We start from the raw sequence: 22,052 nt of genomic DNA, 5'->3' as shown, positions 1-22,052 counted from the left end.
AATTAAAAGCATACATAGCATCTGAAAAACCTGTATTTTAGAAAAAATAGAGATAGCCAATGCTAAGAAAAAAGTCAACTTAAATAAGAGGTACGAACTATTTGCAAACTGTCCACATTTCCAAAAGCTCTGCTTTAAAACTTAAACTAGCACCCGCTGATTAGTAAGTTAAATTATTTGTAATTGTAAAGAGTTTTTATCGCCCATGTAAAAATTGTTTCCTTTTTTATTTACACCAAAGCACGATACCAAATTAAAACTTTTGATTACACAATCTTTATTCAATAAGGCAATTTAACAAAAATTTTCTAACTTTGTAACTAAAGTATATTAATTCAAATTGTGCGCCAATATAGTTACGTCATAAACCTAACTTTGAAATTTTTATCTTTAAGTTTAAACAGTCAATTTATAGCATTATCAATTGCAAATGTTGTGTTTAGTATTCTATTTGTTTTTTCTGGCAACTAACTTCAATGTGAGTCATGTTTTACTATTTTAACGTATATAGCACTATATTTTTTTTTGTCTATCTTACCAACAAAGTTCTTGAAAGCGTAACATAAACTAAAAAAATTTTTTACTTAAATTTAGTATATTTAAGATTTATTTTTGCTCTTAAAACATTAGTTTTTAGTTTTTATTTTTGTTTCACTTCCATTTATTTTGTTCAAAAAAATTTTTTCAGACCTATTTACAACAACTGAGGATCTCCTATATGCAAGTATAGGAGTGAAACATTGTTTTGATTGTAATAAACTGTTGAAATAAATATTGGATATAAATCTCCTTAAAGACATTTAAGTCGAGAACTTTAAATTGTTTGATTTAAAACAAGTTACATTATTATTACAATTTTACCATAGTAATTAAAAAATTATGTATTTTTCAATTCTTAAACGATTCTTAACTTTTTAATTAAAGGTTTTAATAAAAAAATTATATACTAGTTAATAATGAAAAGTAATTAACAAAATTTTCATATTTAAAAAACTTGCTTTAATCAACAAATTATTTTTTTGGACTTATCTTTGAATTACACAACTACTAGAAAATTTATTACCTTAATTAATCTTTAATTTTACCCATACTTTTTTTCCACTAGTATATAATCAATAAATGGTTATCTAAAGTTTTCTCAAAACATTACTAAGAAAATAAAATGTAAAAATTAATCTCAAAGTTGCATACCTAGAACAAAGATTAACTTTTGGTGTTAGTAACTTATTTTTAAGTGTGAATTAAATCGTCTGTTAAAAAAATCATAAGTTTAAAAGTGCAAATTATAGTCATGTGGCTTTAAAAAGTAAGTTTTAACACATTTTGAAACTAATAAAGAGATTCGTAGTAAAAAATTTCTCGAGTTTTATAAAACTCATTAGTGAACAATATTCTAATAATGTAAGTAGTTATAAAAAATTAGTCTTCATTCACCATGTACGATAATTAATGTTTTTTGGACAAAAACAAGTGGTACAAAATGTGTTATTTTACCTTAAAACTACCAAATGTGTATAAATAAAACTAATACTAATATAACTATAGAATAAAAGGTTATGTTTTAAATGTTCAGCCAAAACAAAACTTGATTTTATAATGAAAAGTGGATGGTTAAAAACAGAGTGGTCACTAGTCTGTAGAAATTTTCTACAGATTTGTTATACTTTTTCTTAAAAACAATTTCTTTAAACACTGATTTTAGATTTTGAATACTTAAAAATTAACAAAAAAAAATCATTATCCTTTTTAAAAATAATTAATGATTTTTCAACTTGTAATAGTTTTGTCTTATAGGTTATTTTAAGCCTTGTCTTTACTACAAGTTTTAAAACTAATATAAAAATAAAACTTATTTAACTATTCCTGTATTAAATAGTCTTGTATTTATGCTTAACATATGTTTTTAACTAAAAAACTAAACTCAAGCTTTCTTGAAAATATTCTAATGCTTACTTTTAAAGCTATTGCAAATATAAGTTATTTTAAAAACATGTTCGAAATATTTATTAATAGTAAATAAATAATAAGCATAAAAATAACATTGTACTCATCTTCAGCTTTATACGTTGGTAACATTAAACTCTGTAACATAATACTGCTAACTGTATTTTTTACCAACTACTTTTGTACTGTTCCTGAAATATTTTGGTTCATACAAATTGCAAATTTTAGATTCTGTATAATTTTCAAGGTAAGTATATTACTAAAACATGCTTAAATTTGTTCTACTCAGTAGGTATCTATTATTAGGTATGTTTTTCTTAACAATTGCACCAGTGCAGTATGATTTGATAAATACTGAATTTAAAAATCATTAAAGTTTCCTAATTGTATTAACTTTTTAGTTTACAAAAAACTAATAGATTATTGAATATTTTTGTTATCTAAAAAAAGTAAAATAAATACCCCAGCATTTTTAATAGAATATTGCTACAACTCAACGTTTTTAAAAAAGCACTTAATTACATATTCTTCTATTATTGTTTTAAAATAAGCGAGATTAGTTTTGGAAAACAAGCCAAGCTTTACTTTTATGAGTAAACCCTTAATCTTCTAGGGGGTCTGACTAATTCATATGAATTCAGCTAAAATTTGTTTCGAAATTCTACTATAACATGATTTTTAAACTATTTTATCTCAAATGTAATTAAGTTTGAACAATTCAACTGGTAACTTTCTAAGATATTTAATAAAAATATCTTATCTTTAAGAATATATGCATCTTTACCTCCAAATAAAAACATAAACAACAAATTAAAAAATATATATAGGTAATTAATTAGTTTATTTTTTAGATAACTATAGAGTTGAAGTATAGTATTTCTAATCTAAATAGACAAAAAGTCTCTATTTTATACACAAAAAAAGAGGAACTCGTAAATTTAAGTTGAAAACAGATTATAATTTAGTAAACTTTTCATTGCAACATTAAACCTTCTAAAGAAAAATTAAAACGCTTTAAAATAATGTATATTAAAACTAACTTAATAAATACTGAGAAATAAACTTATACAGAGACAAAAACGTTTTGTTATTCATAATTTTATTAAAAGTTGTAGTGAAAATCACATCAGAAAATAGAGAAAGATTCAAATGTAACAATCCAAAGACAAAATGTCCACACATCAATCTACTTATCAACGGTGATGTTCTTACCACCCCCCGACAGCACAACATACGGCAGTTGCTTGTCCTTCTGCTGGTTTATCATGACCGCCACCGTGTTCAGCGGCGTGTCGACTCCCACCCCCGATATTTCGTTGCCCTGCTTCCTTATCCTCTTCTCGAGCTTCTGCTTGCCTGTTCGAATGAAATTATTTTTTTTAAATAAACTTAAATAGGAAGAAAAATGCGGATCAACAACGTTTTGCAACTTCTGAAAATAAAGTTTTTTTTATGCAATTATAAAGCGTGTAGTTAATTATGGTTTTTTTGACTAACTCGAATAGGAAAGTAAAACATTGTCAGTAATGCAACGTTTTACAAACTCTAAAAATTGTTTTTTCATGCAATTCTTCTTAATCAAGAGAATAAAAATAAGAGTTTTAAAACTACAGACATAAAGCTAATAGAAGACATGAATTTCATGGTACAAAAAAAAAACGAGTAAAACGCACCGGATCCTTTCCCGTGGAACCTGTGCGAAAGAGTCCTGAAAGCCTCCTTGGGGTCCTGCACTCTTCCCATGTTGTCCCTGTAGTAAAGATCGCACTTGGGCTTGTAATCCTTCTTCTCCGGAAACTCCTCGCCCCCACCGTAACCTGTGTGACGTCATAACGATTAACAAGGTTTATATTTTGATATTATTTATTGTTTCCAAATGTTTTTTATCAAATTTAACATTTGTTTTTTTAGTCTGGTTGCACTTAAAATCTATTTTATCAATTGACGTCAAAATATACTTTTATATACTTAAATTTCAAGGTGTTTTTAAGCGTGCAAATGACGATTAATTTAAACACAAGTGCATTTCATACTTTAAGTAGTAAGCAGTTAGTTTACTTAGTTTTGGTTATTGGGAAAGAAAATAAAAAACTTTAACTAAGGTTTACAAATATTTTCAATTTCATTCTCATCTCAGATTCTTACATCTATACAGTCAAACTTCTTTGCAGGTAAAAATTAAATATACATAGACTGCTTTATATTTTTCCTATCATAAATTTTTCAATAAATTCAGATTGAATCATAAAAAGTAAACTGTTTGTAAACTGCACACCTCTATCCCTGTCGCCCCTTCTGTCTTTGGAGTACTTTTCAGCAGCGTACTTGTCCAGATGGTTCGCTGCGTTCCTGTCTTCGACAAACGCGTTCTTCGATGTTATGTCGCTGCTTGTTGTCAGTAGCTGCAAATAATTGGTTTTGTAAAAGACTAACACCAAAAACAACATAAAACTCTAATATTTTCCATGCACTAAAAGTATATAGATTTTAAGTATATATTCTTTTTTCTAAAAACTTTGAACAAGTCAGAATAGCACGGTTGTATTTTAACAGTTTCATACAGCTTGCTTGGAATACAAGTATTGAGGTTAGGACTTGAAACAACTTCATAGGCCACGAATTAACAGTATTAGATTTAAAGTAACATATGTTGAGGTTTTGCATAACAATATAAGAAGATAAAATTTGAAGTTAAGATTTCTGGATCTTAGGTTAAAAATTACGGTACAAATGGTAAGAGGTAAGTTTTATTTACAAAATTTAAGAGATAGATTAAAAGAATAACGTTTTTCCAACTTTGATAACAACACACAACTCCTAACCTGTCTCGACTTATTTTTATCCTTGTTGTCAACAATGTATCCTTTCCTCTGACACAGCTGCAGCGCTCCCATCAATCCGACGCCCGCGATCGGTTCCTCTTCCAACGCAACGTGGGCTGTGTGTTGAAACATAAGTAAAAAAAAAACTAAAAACAAAAAGTCTTATGAGAATTGTTTGTGTCTTTAGCTACTGCTTTCGCGAATCGCCTCCAAAAACAGACCCAGAGACGCTGTTACAATATTCATGGTTGCCAAATCTTTTTGGCAAAATATCTCCAGGTTTTTAAGTTTTCACGTTTTAGGGTCTATTCTTAATTTTAAATTAAATTTAAGGTAAAAAAATATGTTGAGTAGTATAACAACATTGACAAAATATTGTAAAGCTACTTTAAATAAGTATTTAAACAAATAAAAAACTGATGATGACATTTTTTTTTTACTATACAATAGTTTTTTCGTGGTAAATCGAAATTTTACTACTTAAAATGAATAAGTTGTTTAAAACTTCAGATTTTTCCAGGTTTTTTAGTTACTTTTGTTCAAAATTCAAGGTTTTTTTTTTAAAGTTTCTCAAATTCCAGGATTCCAGGTTTTTTGACAACACTGAATATTTACAAAGAACTTGTGTGGCTGTTTGAAATTAGTATTTAAAAAAAATATTATTTAAAAAAATTTTTAAATAAATGTTAGTAACTTCTGATAACACCTTTACTACCTCTTAACAACAGAAAGTGAAATTTGAAGAAAACTTTAAGATACAAATTTTACTGATCTATAATGATATTTGTAATGAGATCTAGAGGGTTATAATAATAAATTTATTAACTAATTATATTTACATAAAAATTATACACGTAAAAAAAGTAAATAGTATCAAATTGAATTTTTAACTTATAAAAACAACAAACAAACGAACATTCTTCCTTCTTTTTCTTTTCTCTCTCCCTCCCCATTATGACGTCGTACTTCATCTGCTTCTTGGTCAGCTTTCTCGCCGTGACGTCATAATCTTCCTCGTCGACTTTGACGTCATCCTGGACGATTTCCTCCTCACTTTCCTCGTCGCTTTCTTGCGCTGAAAACATAAATATTTTATTACAAAATAATTTTTTTTTATCTGAAATTAAACTAACTTAAGTATATGTTTTGCTATTCGAGTTTTGATTTTGAGAAAACAAATAAAAAGATCACAACTACTAAAGAGGAAATAATAGATTGCATCGACATGTAACACAAGCACTGACGAGGTCTTTCATCGAAGCTTAGTTTGCGTGAAGAATTTTATATAATTTATGTTTTACAAAGTTTTACATTGATCTGTAAACTGAATTTAAATCAACTGTTTTAATAAAAATTATGAAATCAAACAAAAATTTACAAATATCATGTCTGTGTACATTTCAAGTTCTAAGCAATCTAAAAGAGTTACTAATTGTCTTGCGCTGTTGGAAAAATAATTTGATGATGTATAAATATTTTAATTCAATTAAAGGAAAAATATAAATATTTTAATTCAAGTTGAAGTATGTCTTAATCTGAAATTTATTTTAAATAAAGTATATTTTTGCTCTAACATATTTTGATTTGTTATAAATAAATAAAGAGATCTCAACTTCTAGAGGAGAAATAATACATTGCATCGATATATAACATAAGATCTGACGAGGTCTTTGAAAGAAACTTGGTTTGCATAATAAAGCCTTGAAAGAAAAAATATATAGTTTATGTTTTACATGGTATTGTTAACTAATAAATATTTTAATTTAAGTTGAAATAATATTTTATCTGAAATTTATACTAACTAAAGTCTTACATCGATTCGTAAACTGAATTTAATTCGATAATTTTCACAAAAATTGAAAAGATCAAACAAAAAATTACAAACATCATGTTTACGTACATTCCAAACTCTATAATATTCTAGAAAATCTAAAAGAGTTATTAATTTTTTTTTTTAATTTCATACACACGCACACACTAAAACATTCTACAATACTAATATCAAACTCACGTTTGGTCGACTGATTGTACTGGAATTGACAGAAACTTAGTTTGCATAATAAAGTCTTGAAAGGAAAAATATATAGTTTATGTTTTACAACGTTTTACACCGTCTTGTAAACTGAATTTGAATCAACTATTTTATAAACATATTCAATTTTCAAAAGTTCAAATTAAAAAATACAAATATCATGTTTAGTACATTTTAAATTCTATAATCTTCTAGACAATCTAAAAGAGTTCCTCATAAACTAAATTTATGTTTTAAAATTCCAACACACTAAAACATTCCACTCTTTACAGTACTAATAAAATATCAAACATACGTTTGGTCGACTGGTTGTACTGGAACTTCTTGCAGAACTCCTCAGTGGTGTTCATCGTCACGTACCTCCCCTCCTCCACCCTGCTTTCCTCCTCCTCTTTCTCCTGCTTGATCTGCTCGGCCAGCCTCTCCACCTCCCTCTTGCGCTTCTCCTCGAGCGTCTCTGTCGGTGGATGGAGGAAAGAATTTAGAAACGTTTCAAATTAAAAGGTAGGAACAAAATCGTTTGCACAAGCTATATAGATTTGATTTAAACATCATTTTAATATTGTGATAATAATTTTAAAAATGATATTCTAGAGTTTTTGTTTTCTTTCGAATGGTTAAAGAGTTGTATGAAAGTTATAGATTTTAAAATTTGAGCATAAAAAAAAATCAAAAAAAATTCAAGAAAACAAGTTTTCAAAAAATCAGCTGTGTTAACAGTTAAAAAAAATTTAAGAATGAAAAATACTTATTGAAAACTGTAAAAAATTATACTTCTAATAAAAATAGAATTTTTCTTATAAAGAATAAAAAAGAGGCACATAATAAAACAAACATTAATATTTAAAAACAAGTGAAATTCGACTAAATAACTGGTAAGGTTGAACTGTATAGCTAATTTTAAAAATTCATACAATAATAAATAACGTCTTATGATACTTTTATATAGTATAAATTAAAATTGATTACATTCTTGCTTATTAAATATTTTTCTACTCCTAAAAACTTTTGTGCTAGGTGGAATCATATTTACGGAGTTGAGTAAATAATGATAAACTAAATATATATTAAAATTAATAAAAATGATAAAAGTAAATAACTTCTTTGAAATACTTTAAACTAAAGTATATGAGATAAATACTCAGTATAAAATACCAAGTTTTTGTAAAAACTGTAATATACTTTCAAATGTCGTAGTTTATTACTTTTTTCAAACAGAAACTTTTCATCAAAGGTCATTATTAAAAATTATTTAAGCGTACTTAAATACTGTGCGTTTAAAAATGATAGCACAGTATTTACTTTAAAAAACAATTCTGTGTCAAATAAGAAAGTTAGAGAATACATTTTGATTTTAAACCTACTAATTAAATGGTTATTTTCAATTATTTTACCAAGTAAAAACTCACATAAACAGTGTTTCAATATGATAGATTACAGTTATTTGTTTAAAATATTATCAACGCTTATAAAATTTTCCGCATATACTAAACTTTGCACAGATGTCAATTCAAAACATGATGTTTTTAAATAAATCTTAATAATACCAAATAATTCATTTTTAATATAAGGTCTGGTGAAAAATCAGAGAGCCTCAATGCTAAATGCAGTTTAAATGAGTCTGCACAGAAAGTATTGCTCATAATTACCAAAACAATAAAGTATAAAACAGATCGCTATTTTTCGTCCACATAACTGGATTTTAAAGTTAAAATGGACTAATGTACCAAGTTTATTACATTAAGTTTAAACTTTTAATTGCTTTAGAACACTTTTTTGTAGAGTAATTACTATAAAAGTACTATACTACACCGAACAAAAGTTATTACTGCTACTGTCCCATTAGGAGTTAACAGGCAGACATAATCGCGATAATCCAGTAAAATTTGTTCCAGTTACTTATTATACATAAAAATTTAAGTTAGATACATACAAAAAAACTATCGCATTTAAAATGTATTTACTGGATAAACACAAGCTGGAGATTGTTAAAAGGCTATGTTGTCAATAAGGATTATTAAGAATTAAAAATCAAAGTAACTTTTAAGTAACTTGTAAGTAAATATGTTATATAAACAAAAAAAAATAATTAATTGACTTTAACTACAAAGGTTTTTATTTTTATTTCTACTAGCATTGTATACTTTATTAATATTTCAAATTACTTACAAGTATAATTATTTTAGAAAAAGAGGTTGGCGAATTCCTACAATTAAAATTTAAAACACACTTACCTATAATTATGATCCCTTTTAAAAAGCTTAAAAATAAACCATTACAAATTTAAACCTTTGAACCTATGTAATAATATGTTAACAGAATTTTTGATGATTTAAGAAAAGCAAGCATATAAAATAAAAATTGATTAGCAATAGTTTGTGAAAAGAATATATACACATTATATAAATTCATTTAAGATCCATACATGTCCACTAACTAATATACACATTTAAAAACTAAAAGCTTTGTATAAAACTATTAAGAACTTAGTGCTCCCAAATTAATCTTTTTTTAATAGTGAATTGCTGTGTACAGTTTGGGAACCAATGCTCAACTTTAATGAACAAGCATGTAGTAAAACATTAGATAATTGTCCATAAAGAATTAAACTTTCAAATAACTACTTTTTAGGTTTTGATATACTTTGACAACAACACAATTTTATTCTTAGTATAAGAAAAGTAGCAGTAAAAAACTATGAATTTTTTCAAAAAAATAGGTGAAAAAATGAAGAATCAAAGAGTAAAATCTTTATTTTTTTCAAAGAAAAAGTTATAATTTGATTAATTTTTAAGTCTTAAAGTTATAAAAAATGTAATTAAAACTGCTTATTAAGGGCATAGGGGAGTAAACACCCTTTTTTGGTTTTTGATCTTATTTTATATAGTTTTTACTAAGCTACAAGTTGCTTTTTACATATTTAAAAGATTCAAAATAATTTTTGAGATATAGCCGGTCAAAGTCGGAGGCAACAACAGGTTCCTTATGGGAGGCGCAAACTAAAACGGCAAAAATAGACTATTTCACTAAAAATCTATTTTCTCCTACGTTTTTAGAGATATCTACCTCAAATTTTTAGGAAATGTTCCTTGATATATTTAGAAAATTCTGTCGGAACAAAATTTAAATAAATTTAAAAATAAAAATTTATATAAAAAATAAACAAAAACAACAGTTTTTTTTTAGTTTTTTTGTTCAGTTGAAAAACTTAATTTTAAATACTTTCAAGTCAAATATTTCCATTTTAGAAAATTTTTGAAAACTTTACTACAAAAGAGAGAAAAAAAGTTCAGTACTAAATTGTAATGGATACTAAAGTAGCCTTACAACTTACTAACAATCATAATAATAATAAGTGTTTCATCTATTTCATATAAAAAAGTTAATTTTCCGGTCGTTATAATTGGGCGTTTTATCTTAAAATTTTATCAAGGACCAAATAGCTCCTGGTGGCAAACCCTACTTTAAAACCCTGCAAACAAAAGACTGGTAAACTACCCTATGACAAAATACAATTACAGACGTTCTCATTTGAAGGCTCTAAAGGCGGAAAGTTGAAATCTTCCGCAAAGTTAGTTTCTTCGTCATTTGCACTCTTGTCTTCACACTGTCACAATAAACTTTAAGTGATAACTGTTTAAACATGTTAATTTCGTACAAAATACATCAAAATCCACCCACCTTGCTTGGCTTCCTTCTTTATTTTCTCCCTTCTCGTTTTTGCGAGCGCTTTCTCCAATTCCCTGTTCGCCTCTTCCGCATCGTCTATTATTACGTCATTCTCCATTTTGACGTCATCAACTTCCATGCGCGACGCTCTGTTGGCAGAAAATAATATTTCATCTGCCAAACAAAATTTCGAAATAAAAGTTATAAAACTTTTTTTTTAAGAAAAAAATATGTACTCAAAGAAAATTTGGGTTGTAAAAATAATTTGTCTTTGGTAATAAAATATTAAAATACCACAAACTTAAATTAAAAAAGACATATTATTGTATTTATTAAGCAATTCATATTAAAAAGTAATTGTTCAACTACCTTGAGCCATGATCTTGTCTATCATCAGCAAGCGGAAGCAAATCGTCAGCTTTGAAGTTCTTCTTGCGTATCTTTCTCTGTTATAATTAATAAATTTAAAAAAGTGTACAATAATATTAACAAAAATATACCCAACTTAAAGAAATTTTACAAAATAACGTCTATATCATATGAAACCTTTTTTAACCTTAAAACAGTCTGAGATTATAACTATAGTCTTTAATGTATATTTAATTACACTTTATAATGTATTATGATTATATTATTCATTATTATTTGTGACAAACGTTTCTGACATATTTAAATTGCCATTGTCATTTTCATAAAAACCTTATAAAGTCAATGTGACCTGACATTGAAATACAACAATTCAATTTTATATTTAATTCTACCATCAATTAGCATTAGATAACAAAATAAAAGCTATAAATACAACATTTCAATTTTATATTTAATTCCACCATCAATCAGCATTAGATAACAAAACAAAATGGAAACAACAATCACCTTCTTTTTTCCCTTCTTCTTGAACGTCACCTCCTTGGCGGTGAGGTAGTCGCTCGCCACCTTCTTGCTGCCCGTGTCCAGGGAAATCCCCTTCGCCCTCAACTCGCTCTTCATCTGCTCCCGCTGCTGCTCCCATGTCAGCGACACCCTGCCGCCCTGCCCGATCTTGAACTTTCCCCTCTTCTCGCCTTCTATCTCCTCGTCGTACTTGCCTGTTGGAATTGGACTTTACTGTTTCAGTGAATTTTATTGCTTATTACCTCTCCTCATGTTTTCTTTTTGATAACTAAATTTAATTTGTATTAATAACTTTTCATATTTCGTTTTTTTTTTGATTCCTTGTTTTAAAATAAAACATTAAGAGTCTATACCAAAGTTCTTCTATCTCCTCGTCGTACTTGCCTGTTATATTTTTTTATAGCGTTTTTGTTATTTTCGTCTTGCCTTGTTCTAAATATTCCTTTGGTATTTATAACAATTCGCAAAAAGCAAGTTAATTTTTTTTTGTTTACCAATTAAATAAGTAAATCAAAAATATCTGAAGTGTGTTTTTTACTAGAAATAAAGAGTTTTTTGCTATCGTTTTCCATTAGGACACCTATTGAACTCTAACTTTGATTGCTCATATCACAAAAGTAACTTTGATTTTCACCTTTTAAGAAACAGAAAATCGACGGCCCCCTCCTACAAAACTATCATTAAGACTAAGACCTTTTTTCTCTTAACAATCAACTCCGGATATCTAATGTTGGTTTTAAATTACGGCCTTGTGGCTCCTCCTCTTAAAGGTCATGGCCCCTCTAAATTTCTGAAGTTTTTCCATAATATCTAGAGTATAAGTTTCAAAAATATATTCAAATACGCCTTGGACCATTTTTTTTGCCGTCACCATCAACTTTAAAAATATTTATAGTAAGTTTCAAATTATGGCCTCACAACACCCTTTGCCCCTTTTACTATTCACGCCCCCTCTGGTCCCTTTGCCACTTGTGGAACCCCTTATTTTCTGTAATGCCCCCAAGGAGGACACAAGCGCCCACTTGGGAAAACCCTGGTCTAAACAATGTAAAAGCTTAAAATTTAATTGTAATTTTTCAGTTTAACATAGTTCATAATATAACTTTATGTTGAAATTAGAGTACTAAAGTGTATAAGAATTAATATTAAAGTATGAAAGATTATAGTTTTTGTTTGTCTCAAAGTGATATATGACAGAAGTAATTGGTACAAAACAAGGATCTTAACTTGATGATTAACTAAATTAATGAATTTAAAACCAAAAAACTTATCTTGGTTGCAATAAACACGAGATCAAAAAATTTAAAAATATTTAAACCGACCAAATGTTAGAAACTTATCTTGGAATTTAACAAAAATAAAAAATAAAAAAAAACTTTTATTTTAACTTCCTACGAATTAAAAGCAAACTAAAAACTACAGCAGTTTAAATCAATCACACGTGATAACTCCACATACCGAGAACTTCTTTTTGCTTGAAAAATCCGTACTCATCGGGTTCACCGTCCTCGTAAGCTTGGTAACCTTGCCTTCCCTGGAAAGTGCAAATGCATTTTATTATACAATGAAACGTTATTTTAAGCAAGTGAGTTGATAAAGTTGGTTTCAATTTGATGACAACAAGTTTTAACCACGTTAACAGGGCTGCATTAAACTTAATCTAAAATACATAATTAAACACTTGAAACTATATAAAACTTACAATCTTATTTTCATGCAGGTTAAAACATCTTTTTTTTTTGATGAATTCAATCACCTAACTTTCATTACATCTCTTGAACCATATGCGTATGATCGATGTATTTGCAATAAACAGCTCTATTAGCAAATACTTATATTATTACCTTATATACACATGGAAGTGTACTTGCCACAGATCATAAATTCTAAAAAGCAAAAAACTGCTTGCTCAATTAGAGTAGTTGTTCAATATGTTATAGAAAATTTTTGAAGTTTTATAAAGAATATTTTATTAATTTTTACCAGATGAAGGCATTGATAATCAGGTAATTTTGTAAATTTCTAGGAAAATTTTGCAGATTTAGTCTAATTTCAATAGATTATTAAGGCCATAGGGGGGGTAAACCATGTTTTTTACAAGTTGATCTTATTTTATAGAATTTTTTCTAAGCTTCAAGATGCTTTTTATTGTTTTAAAAAATTCAAATTATTTTTTGAGATATGACCAGTCAAAGTCGGGCCGCATAATAGGTTCCCTATTGGAAGGGAAAACTAAAACAGCGAAAAAAGACTATTTCATTTAAAATCTATCTCCTCCTACAATTTTCAAGCAATTTTCTTCTAACTTTCACAGTCTAATCTTTATATAATAATAAAAAAACGTTACTTTGAAATTTAAAATTTTTTTTGTAAAAATATGTTTTTTTTTGAAAAAAAAAACACTTTTTTTTTAACTTTTGTGATAAAATTTTTATTTTTTTATATTTATAAAATTCTAAAGTAACGATTTTTTTATTTATTATAAGGAACGTTTCCTGAAAATTTGAAGAATATTGCTTGAAAAATGAATGAGGAGATAGATTTTTAGTGAATTTTAAAATTTCCGAGAAAATTGACCCCGAAAAATTTGCGGTTCATACGTTTATATTGGAAAATTTTTACAAAAAATTAGATATCTCAAAAGTTAAATGATATTTTTGAATTCTATAAAAACTGGCTCATAGTTTGTACTTAAAGCTTTTATATAAAAGTCAAAGTTATTTTTAGTAAAAAAGTGTTGGACCCCCCCTATGGCCTTAATTAATTTGTTAGCATTTGAAGGCTTTGGAAATTAAGGAATTTTGTAAATTTGAACTAAAAAATCTAACGTTTTTTTAATTTAGCCAAATTTCCTGACTTTTTTTCCAAATGCCACATTTTTCCTGACTTTTGCCTTTTTTTAAAAGTTTTTACTGACATCCCCTGATTTTCCTGACCTTGTGGCAACCCTGGGTTCATATCTACATGATGACCAAATTAAATATTTTTAAAAATGTATCACTATGTGTGATGCAGGTTATGTGAATTGATTACATCATTATCATTTGTTGTATTCAGGGTTACCACTTGTTTTTTAAAAAAACTTCCAGGTTTTTAACATGTTTGGGTCTATTTTTAGTTTAAAGTTATATTACAATAGTTATACAAACTGTGTTAAATAGTATAAAAACATTAGAAAGATAGTGTAAAACAACTTTTTTTTTTATGATAACAAAAAATTAAAAAAAATTATCTTTGCAATAGATTTTTGTATCAAATCGAAATTTTACTACTAAGCTTGTAAAAATTGTTAAAAATTCCGGATTTTTCCAGGTTTTTATCTAAATTTCTCAAATTCCAGGTTTTTCCAGGATATTTTTGCCTTAATTGTCAAATTCCAGGTTTCCAGGTAAAGTGGCAACCCTGTATATTTCAAACAATGCTTTTCGACACAAAATTTGTGCTATTCTCAATACTCATATAAATAACTACAAACAAATTGCTGAAATTCAAAATTTGCCAAAGATGTTTCGACGTTAATACTACTAAAAGGTTTTATGCAGCTTAAAAAACTCCAATGACCATTTTAATGTCTTTTCACTAACAAATGACAAAATAAAATAAAACTTTTTTTAAAATATGATAACAGAAAAATAAATAATTACAAACATATTAATAAATTTTTAAACTTGGTTAAGATGTTACGACATTAATACTATAAAGGTGTATACAGTTAAAATATTTTAATAACAATTTTAGTGTCCTTTCAATTACAAATGACAAAATAAAACCTTTCAAAAATATGACAACCAAACAAACCTTTTTAACGTCTTCCTGAAACTTCTTTCCCTTCTCGATCTGCTGGATGTCGTAGCTCATCAGCACGTCTTCTTGATCCTCGTCCAGTATCTCCTTGTCCTTGAACACCAGGATCTCCGTCTTGCCGTCGGTGAAGTTGCTCAGGTCGTGCTCCACTTCCATTCCCTAAAAGTGAAGTGATATAATAAATAAATATTTTAAATTGAAATAATTACATTCCACTAATATTAAAAAAAAACAAAAAATTAATACATTAAAAATAATATAATATAATAAAAATTAAAATAAAAAAAATTATATGATAAAAATAAAGCTCAAGCCGTGATCCACTTCCATTCCCTGAAAAAGTTAATTAATAAAAAACAACTAACTTTACTTATTTAAAAATACTTACATTATGATAAAATTACTAAAAAAAGCAAAAAATCAATACATAAAAAAAATATTGAGCTCATACTGTACTCACCATTTCCTATGCATGAAAATTAAATTGACGGTTTAAAAATAAAATCAACGGAAATCAAGAAAAAAAAATAAAGTGCCCTACTCTCATTCACTTTAGACAACAACGTACAATTACAACTCACAAACTACAACAACTTTGTATTTTTGTAGATTTTTTTAAGATGATTAGGATTTTAAAAATAATAACCAACTCTATTTCCATTCCCTACAAGAGAAAAACAAATAAAACAGACAATATTTAATTGTTATTATTTTACTTCTAAAAAATAATTGAAATGCAAAACTTATTAAAATTTATTCAAAATTATTAATTTATAATGACGACTAATCGTATACTTGGCTGGCAGTTTTTGATTACCACGAATGAACAGTTGATCAAGAAATTTTTTTATCATTTAAATTGTAAAAATCAATATAAAATAAACTCGTTTAAAACTAAACTTAACTAAAAGAATCAATAAAAAACTTTTATTTGAAGTTATTCTTCACACCTTCATCTTAGTTTGCATATTATAATTATATATTACACAAACACACAAATATAAAAACCAACTTTCAGGTCGACGTTCGAGTACACTTGGTTTTTCGACTTGAGATTTTCTCCCTTCTCACTGTCGCTGGTCAACCCGAACTCCTTCTGGGCCTTCTCCAGCTCCTCCTTTCTCCTGTTCTCCTCCGCATTTCTCCTCATGTTCTCCAACCACGACGACGTGTCGTCCACTGAGCTGTCTTCTCCCAACCCTTTGACCTGCGAGAAAATAATTTAATGAAAAAAAAAATTACTTGTTTTGTGGAACTTTTTATGTTGCTGGTGAGTTACTTGGGATCAAATAAAAGGAATGTCAGCAGTGGAAAAACTTTATAAATAATTAAAAAAATTAAAATCGAGCCTCAATTATATTTTTTAAATTTTTATCTATTTTCGATTTATAAGTTTAAGAGCGAAGAAAACAAAAACTCAGTAAAATGCTTACAATAAACATTTTCTTAAACTAAACCTTGTTAAGTTCCTATTTTCAAATGTATTAAATGATAATATAAAAACAACAACAACAAAAACTTATTACAATAAACTACTTTAAATGTTTTTCAATCAACTCAAATAAAACTTTTTGCAATATTGCATAGTTTTTCTCAAACTTTTTAATTTTTAAAGCAAAAATTATCAAACAGCAAAAAGCTCTAACAAAAACTTTTTACAGAAAATTTTCAACAAACCTTGTTCAACTTTTTGTTCAACTTATTGTCCAGCTCTCTCTTCTCCTGCCTCAACCTGACCTTCTCCCTCAACTTTTCCTCTTCCGCCTTCTTGCTCATGTTGACCGCTGGCTTGTGCACGAAGTCCTGCTTCTTCTCCCCGTCCTCCCCGTCTCCGTTGGTGATTTCGAGCGGAGCCAGTCCCAGCGACGCTCTCATCTGTTCAAAAATTGAAGTTACATTAGTAAACATTTTTGTTCATTTTTGATAAATTTTTAACGTGCACTGAAAGCTTCCACAAACAACTCGTTGTTTAACTAACTTGTCTATTGTAATACTTCAAAAGAAATTTTTTTTAACTTTTTTAAATATGTTTTTAGCTTGGGTAATATTTAATAACTCATACTTTTAATTTTTTTACCTTGTTAGTGGCTTCAATGCTCATACTTTCTTGGAATCCACCCTCTTTACTGTCGCCTTCATCCTCAGAAACTTCATCGTGGTAGTTCATTTGAGGCTTTGGCTGCAAATACCAAATGTTTGAAATACATTAAAAACAGGGTTTTTTTTTAATTTTAGGGCTTTATTTGCTAATTTGTTATATAAAAAAATTATTTTCTTTGTTATTAGACAAATTAGAAAAATAATAAAATTTAGTACAATCTAAAATATATCGATTTAGTATTAACTACTAGCTTAAGAAATATAATTTTCATGTATAATGCTCATTATTACAAATATTTATACTTATCTTGAACTCATATTATTCACAGATACCACTATTTAAATTAGAAAAGTTGACCTAGCTTAAGAAAAAAAAAACTTTCATCACACTTTTGTTTAACTAGACACCATTAACAATGTACACAATAATATATTGAAACTAAAACAGAAAGGCCAGGAAACATGAAAATAAAATTTTAGTACATGTAAAACAAACTTAATTAGTAAAGTGGCAATCATGACTTGTTTGTCATGTTTTTAATGCTTCGTGTTACAAAGTTTTAATGAGTCATAACACAGTTGAAAAATTATAGGTTATAAAATATTTATTCACACAGATTACCTATTAACAAAGTGGCAATCTTGAGTTTTTTTTATTGATTATTAAATATTTCTCGTTTATAGACTTAAACATGTCAACACACACCAATACAACTCATTTAATAGTTTTTAACCCACAAGCTTATAAATTATAGAAAATATATTCAAACAAACTACCTTGCTGATTTTCTTCTTTTTCTGCTGCTTTGGCTGCTCTGCTTTCACCTCCACTTTTTTCTCTACAACTTCCACCGGAGGCAGTTTCTCCTTCTTGTCCTCATGCCTCCTTCTTTCGCGGTCCACTGACTTTCTGTCACGTGACCTGGCACGATCTGCTGACTTCCTGTCGCGAGATCTCCTGCGCTCCGTTGACTTTCTGTCTCTTGACCTGGATCTGTCGCGAGATCTGTCTCGCTTGTGACGCTTCCTGTGCCTGTGAACGGTTTGTAATTTAGAATTTGTTGTTTGCATTGAGCACAAACTTTAACAGAAATTCGATAACTAAAACATAGAGTTCAAATTTTTTTAAGTTTATGCTTGGATGGACGGCATTTTAAATCAGTAGCGGCTAGAAATGTCTTTAGAGGTTTATTTTAAAATTCAAAGATAACAAAAACATGAAAAATCAAATGAATACATCATAATTTAAACTTATTTTTTAAACTGTTTTACTAACCAATATTTTTTCAAATTTATTTAACATTTACCACTTGACAATGAAACTCCTATAGTTTTGATAAGCTTTGTGAAATGAAGTATAAAATAAAACAAGTAATATATATATATACTAAGTTGCAAATAGGTATATAAATACGCTTAAAAACATTCCTATAATAGTATATAATTATAAATACCTATAGGCTTTAGGTAGAATGTATAAAATTAAGTAGTAAATTTTTGGTTATTCCTGTTAAATTATAAAATTAAATTAATCAATAAAAGAATTAAACAGTCCTTTTTATAATAATTGCTAGATATGTTTTTATAATTTAAATTATAAGCAGGGTTTCCACAGGTTATGGCAAATTTACTCCAGGTTTTAAAAGTACATATTTTTTGTTGTATATTTAGTTTGAAATTGAGTTTAAGGTAAAAAAATGTAAATAGTATAACAACATTGAAAAGCTACTTAAAATGTGATTTTGGTAAAAACAATTTTCAATGATGATAAAAACTTTAACTACATGATAGGTTTTTGGTGTCAAGTCAAAATTTTACTACTTATCATGTAAAAATTGTTTAAAATTCCAGGTTATTACAGGTGTTATTGGCCAAAATAGTCATATTCCAGGTTTTTCTAGGATTTAAGGTTTTGTGACAACCATATATAAAAAACTTAATCATACTTTTATAATTATAGTAAGATACTAGTTTTTTTAGTTTAAAACTACTCTTTAAAGAACTTGATAGAAAAAAATTTAATTGTACATTATATTTAGTTGTAAAAACTATATAATAGTTAGATAATTTCTTAAAATTACTCTTGTTTTGATTTTTATTAACATACTCAAGGTAAATTTGTTTTTAAAGGTAAGTTTTGCAAAATATGCTTAAGGGCATGGGGGGGTTCAATCACTTTTTTCACAATTTAATCTTATTTTATATAGTTTTGAAGTTTTAACCAAGCTACAAGATGCTTTTTACAGGTTTCAAAAGTTCAAAATAATTTTTGAGATATACTAGGTCAAAGTTGGACTTAACAACTGGTTCCAAATGGGGGGCACAAACTAAAATAGCAAAAAAAGACTATATCACTTAAAATCTATCTTCTACTTTTTTTTGATATAACTAGCTCAAACTAGAATTTAATTTAAGTTAATTTAATTATAAAATTCTGTTGAAACAAAATTTATCTAAAAAAAAATAAAATTGATAATTTTATAATAAAAAACAAAAAAACTGTTTAGACAGAATTTAGTAAATGTTGCAAGGAACATTTCCAGCAAGTTTTTGAGTTATCTCAAAAAACGTAGGAGAAGATAAATTTTTAGTGATTTCTAGTTATTTTCTATTTTAGTTTGTGCCTCCTATAAGGAACCTATTGTAGTCTCTGACTTTGACTTCCTATATCTCAAAAATTATTTTGAACATTAAAAATCTGTAAAAATCAACTTGTAGCTTACTTAAAACTCAATAAAATAAGACTAGACTGTGAAAAAGGTGTTACCCATCTATGCCTTTAATCATTAAATATATACATATACATGTATATAAAACTTATACTTTAAAAGTTTACACAATGTGGAACAGAATAATAACTTAAAATACTAGAATTTTTTTGTTCTTTCTTTTTGTTTTTACTTTCTTTTTAATTTTCAATTAGTTCTAAAGTACTTAATTTTTAAGACTTTATTACTTATTTACTTTAAACATTTATTAATGAACTTGTACACACATGTTTTTTTTAATACAATTATACAGCTTCTGTTATACAAACTTAAATTGTTTTCAAATTGTAATTTACTAGATAAAAATACTTTAAAGTATTAAAATTATAAAAACTTAAACAAACCTGTCATTGTCTTCATCACTGTTGTGCCTTTTTCTCTCCTTTTTCTTTTTGTGCTTATGATCTTTTTTGTGACTACTGCTTCCCATTTTAACTTAATAAATCCTAATAAATTACATATGTAATTAATACTACTTTATTTTAGTACAACATAATCAAGGGCATAGGAGTAAATCACTTTTTTACAATTTAGTCTTATTTTGCTGAGTTTTATCTAAGCTACAAGTTGTTTTTTACATATTTGAAAAATTCAAAATAACTTTTGAGATATAGCAGGTCAAAGTTGGAGCCAACAATAAATTATTTATGGGAGGCGCTAGCTAAAACGACAGAAAAAGATTATTTTACTAAAAATTATCTCCTCCTACGTTTTTTGAGATAAATACCTCAAATTTTCAGGAAATGTTCCTTGGAATATTTAGAAAATTCTGTTGCAAGGAATTTAAAAAAAACTAAAATTTATTAGAAGAATAAACAAAAAAAAAAGTTTGTTTTTGTTTTTTAGTCATAATTTATTTATTTGTTTTATTATTTTGTTACAACAGAATTTTCTAAATATTGCAAGGAAGATTTTCTGGAAGTTTGAGGTAGTTATCTCAAAAAACATAGGAGGAAATAGATTTCAGTGATTTCAGTGATTTCTAGTTATATGCCGTTTTAGTTTGTGCTTCCCATAAGGAACCTATTGTGGTCTCCAACTTTGACCAGCTATACCTAAAAAAATATTTTTAATTTGAAAAATCTGTAAAAAGAAACTTGTAGCTTAGTTAAAACTCAATATAATATGTCTAAACTGTGAAAAATGTGGTTTATGTTACAAGAATTATGTTATTATGCCCTTTAAAAATATTTAAAAAAATATTTCTTTAATTATTTCTTCATACATTGTACACATAGGAGGGTTTGAATATCTTCTAACAATATTAAGGCCATAGGAGGGTCCGACATTTTTTTTACAAAAATTAATTTTGGCTTTTATATGAAAGCTTTAAATACAAACTAAAAGCCTGTTTTTATAGAATTCAAAAACATCATTTAACTTTTGAGATATTTTATTTCTTGTAAAAAGTTTCCAATACAAACGTATGGACGGCAAATTTTTTGGGGTCAATTTTCTTGGAAATTTAAAAATTCACTAAAAATCTATCTCCTCCTTCATTTTTCAAGCAATCTTCTTTAAATTTTCAGGAAATGTTCCTTATATTAAAAGGAAAAAATGTTAGTTTAGAATTTTAATAATGTAAAAAAATAAAATTTTTATCACAAAAATTAAAAAAAAAAGTGTTTTTTTTTTTTAAATATTATATTTTTACAAATTTTTTTATAAATTCCAAAGTAACGTTTTTTTTATTGTATAAAGATTAGACTGTAAAAGTTTGAAGAAGATTGCTTGAAAAGTGTAGGAGAAGATAGATTTTAAATGAAATAGTCTTTTTTCGCTGTTTTTGTTTTCCCTTTCCATAGGGAACCTATTATGCGGCCTGACTTTGACTAGTCATATCTCAAAAAATAATTTGAACTTTTTAAAACGATAAAGAGCATCTTGAAGCTTAAAAAAAACTCTTTAAAATAAGATCAACTTGTAAAAAACATATTTTAACCCCCCCTATGGCCTTAACATAAACTTTTACAGGAAAGCTTAACATATAAATTATAAGCCAGTATTTATTGAAAAAAA

At 27.2% G+C, this 22,052-nt stretch overlaps 1 protein-coding gene across 1 annotated transcript; it reads right to left on the bottom strand.

Moving 5' to 3' along the window:
• Positions 1–3,026: 3,026 nt before the first annotated feature.
• On the bottom strand, positions 3,027–20,484 carry LOC145849325 (U4/U6.U5 tri-snRNP-associated protein 1-like). Its single transcript, XM_082954463.1, has 16 exons — positions 20,378–20,484; positions 18,043–18,298; positions 17,243–17,344; positions 16,843–17,040; positions 16,178–16,372; positions 15,160–15,324; positions 12,820–12,895; positions 11,344–11,555; positions 10,837–10,913; positions 10,480–10,616; positions 7,094–7,255; positions 5,683–5,841; positions 4,767–4,882; positions 4,220–4,346; positions 3,618–3,761; positions 3,027–3,300 (listed from the first exon to the last, which is right to left on the bottom strand). Exons 1-16 carry the CDS (start codon positions 20,461–20,463, stop codon positions 3,131–3,133), a joined length of 2,382 nt encoding a protein of 793 aa, XP_082810589.1. The 5' UTR covers positions 20,464–20,484; the 3' UTR covers positions 3,027–3,130.
• Between the last annotated feature and the right edge of the window lie 1,568 nt (positions 20,485–22,052).

This window comes from Thalia democratica, chromosome 1, assembly GCF_965202585.1.
Source record: "Thalia democratica chromosome 1, ktThaDemo2.hap1.1, whole genome shotgun sequence".
NCBI lineage: Eukaryota > Metazoa > Chordata > Thaliacea > Salpida > Salpidae > Thalia > Thalia democratica.
The sequence above is the reverse complement of the archived record's forward strand: the minus strand, read 5'-3'. Positions and strand labels throughout refer to the sequence as shown.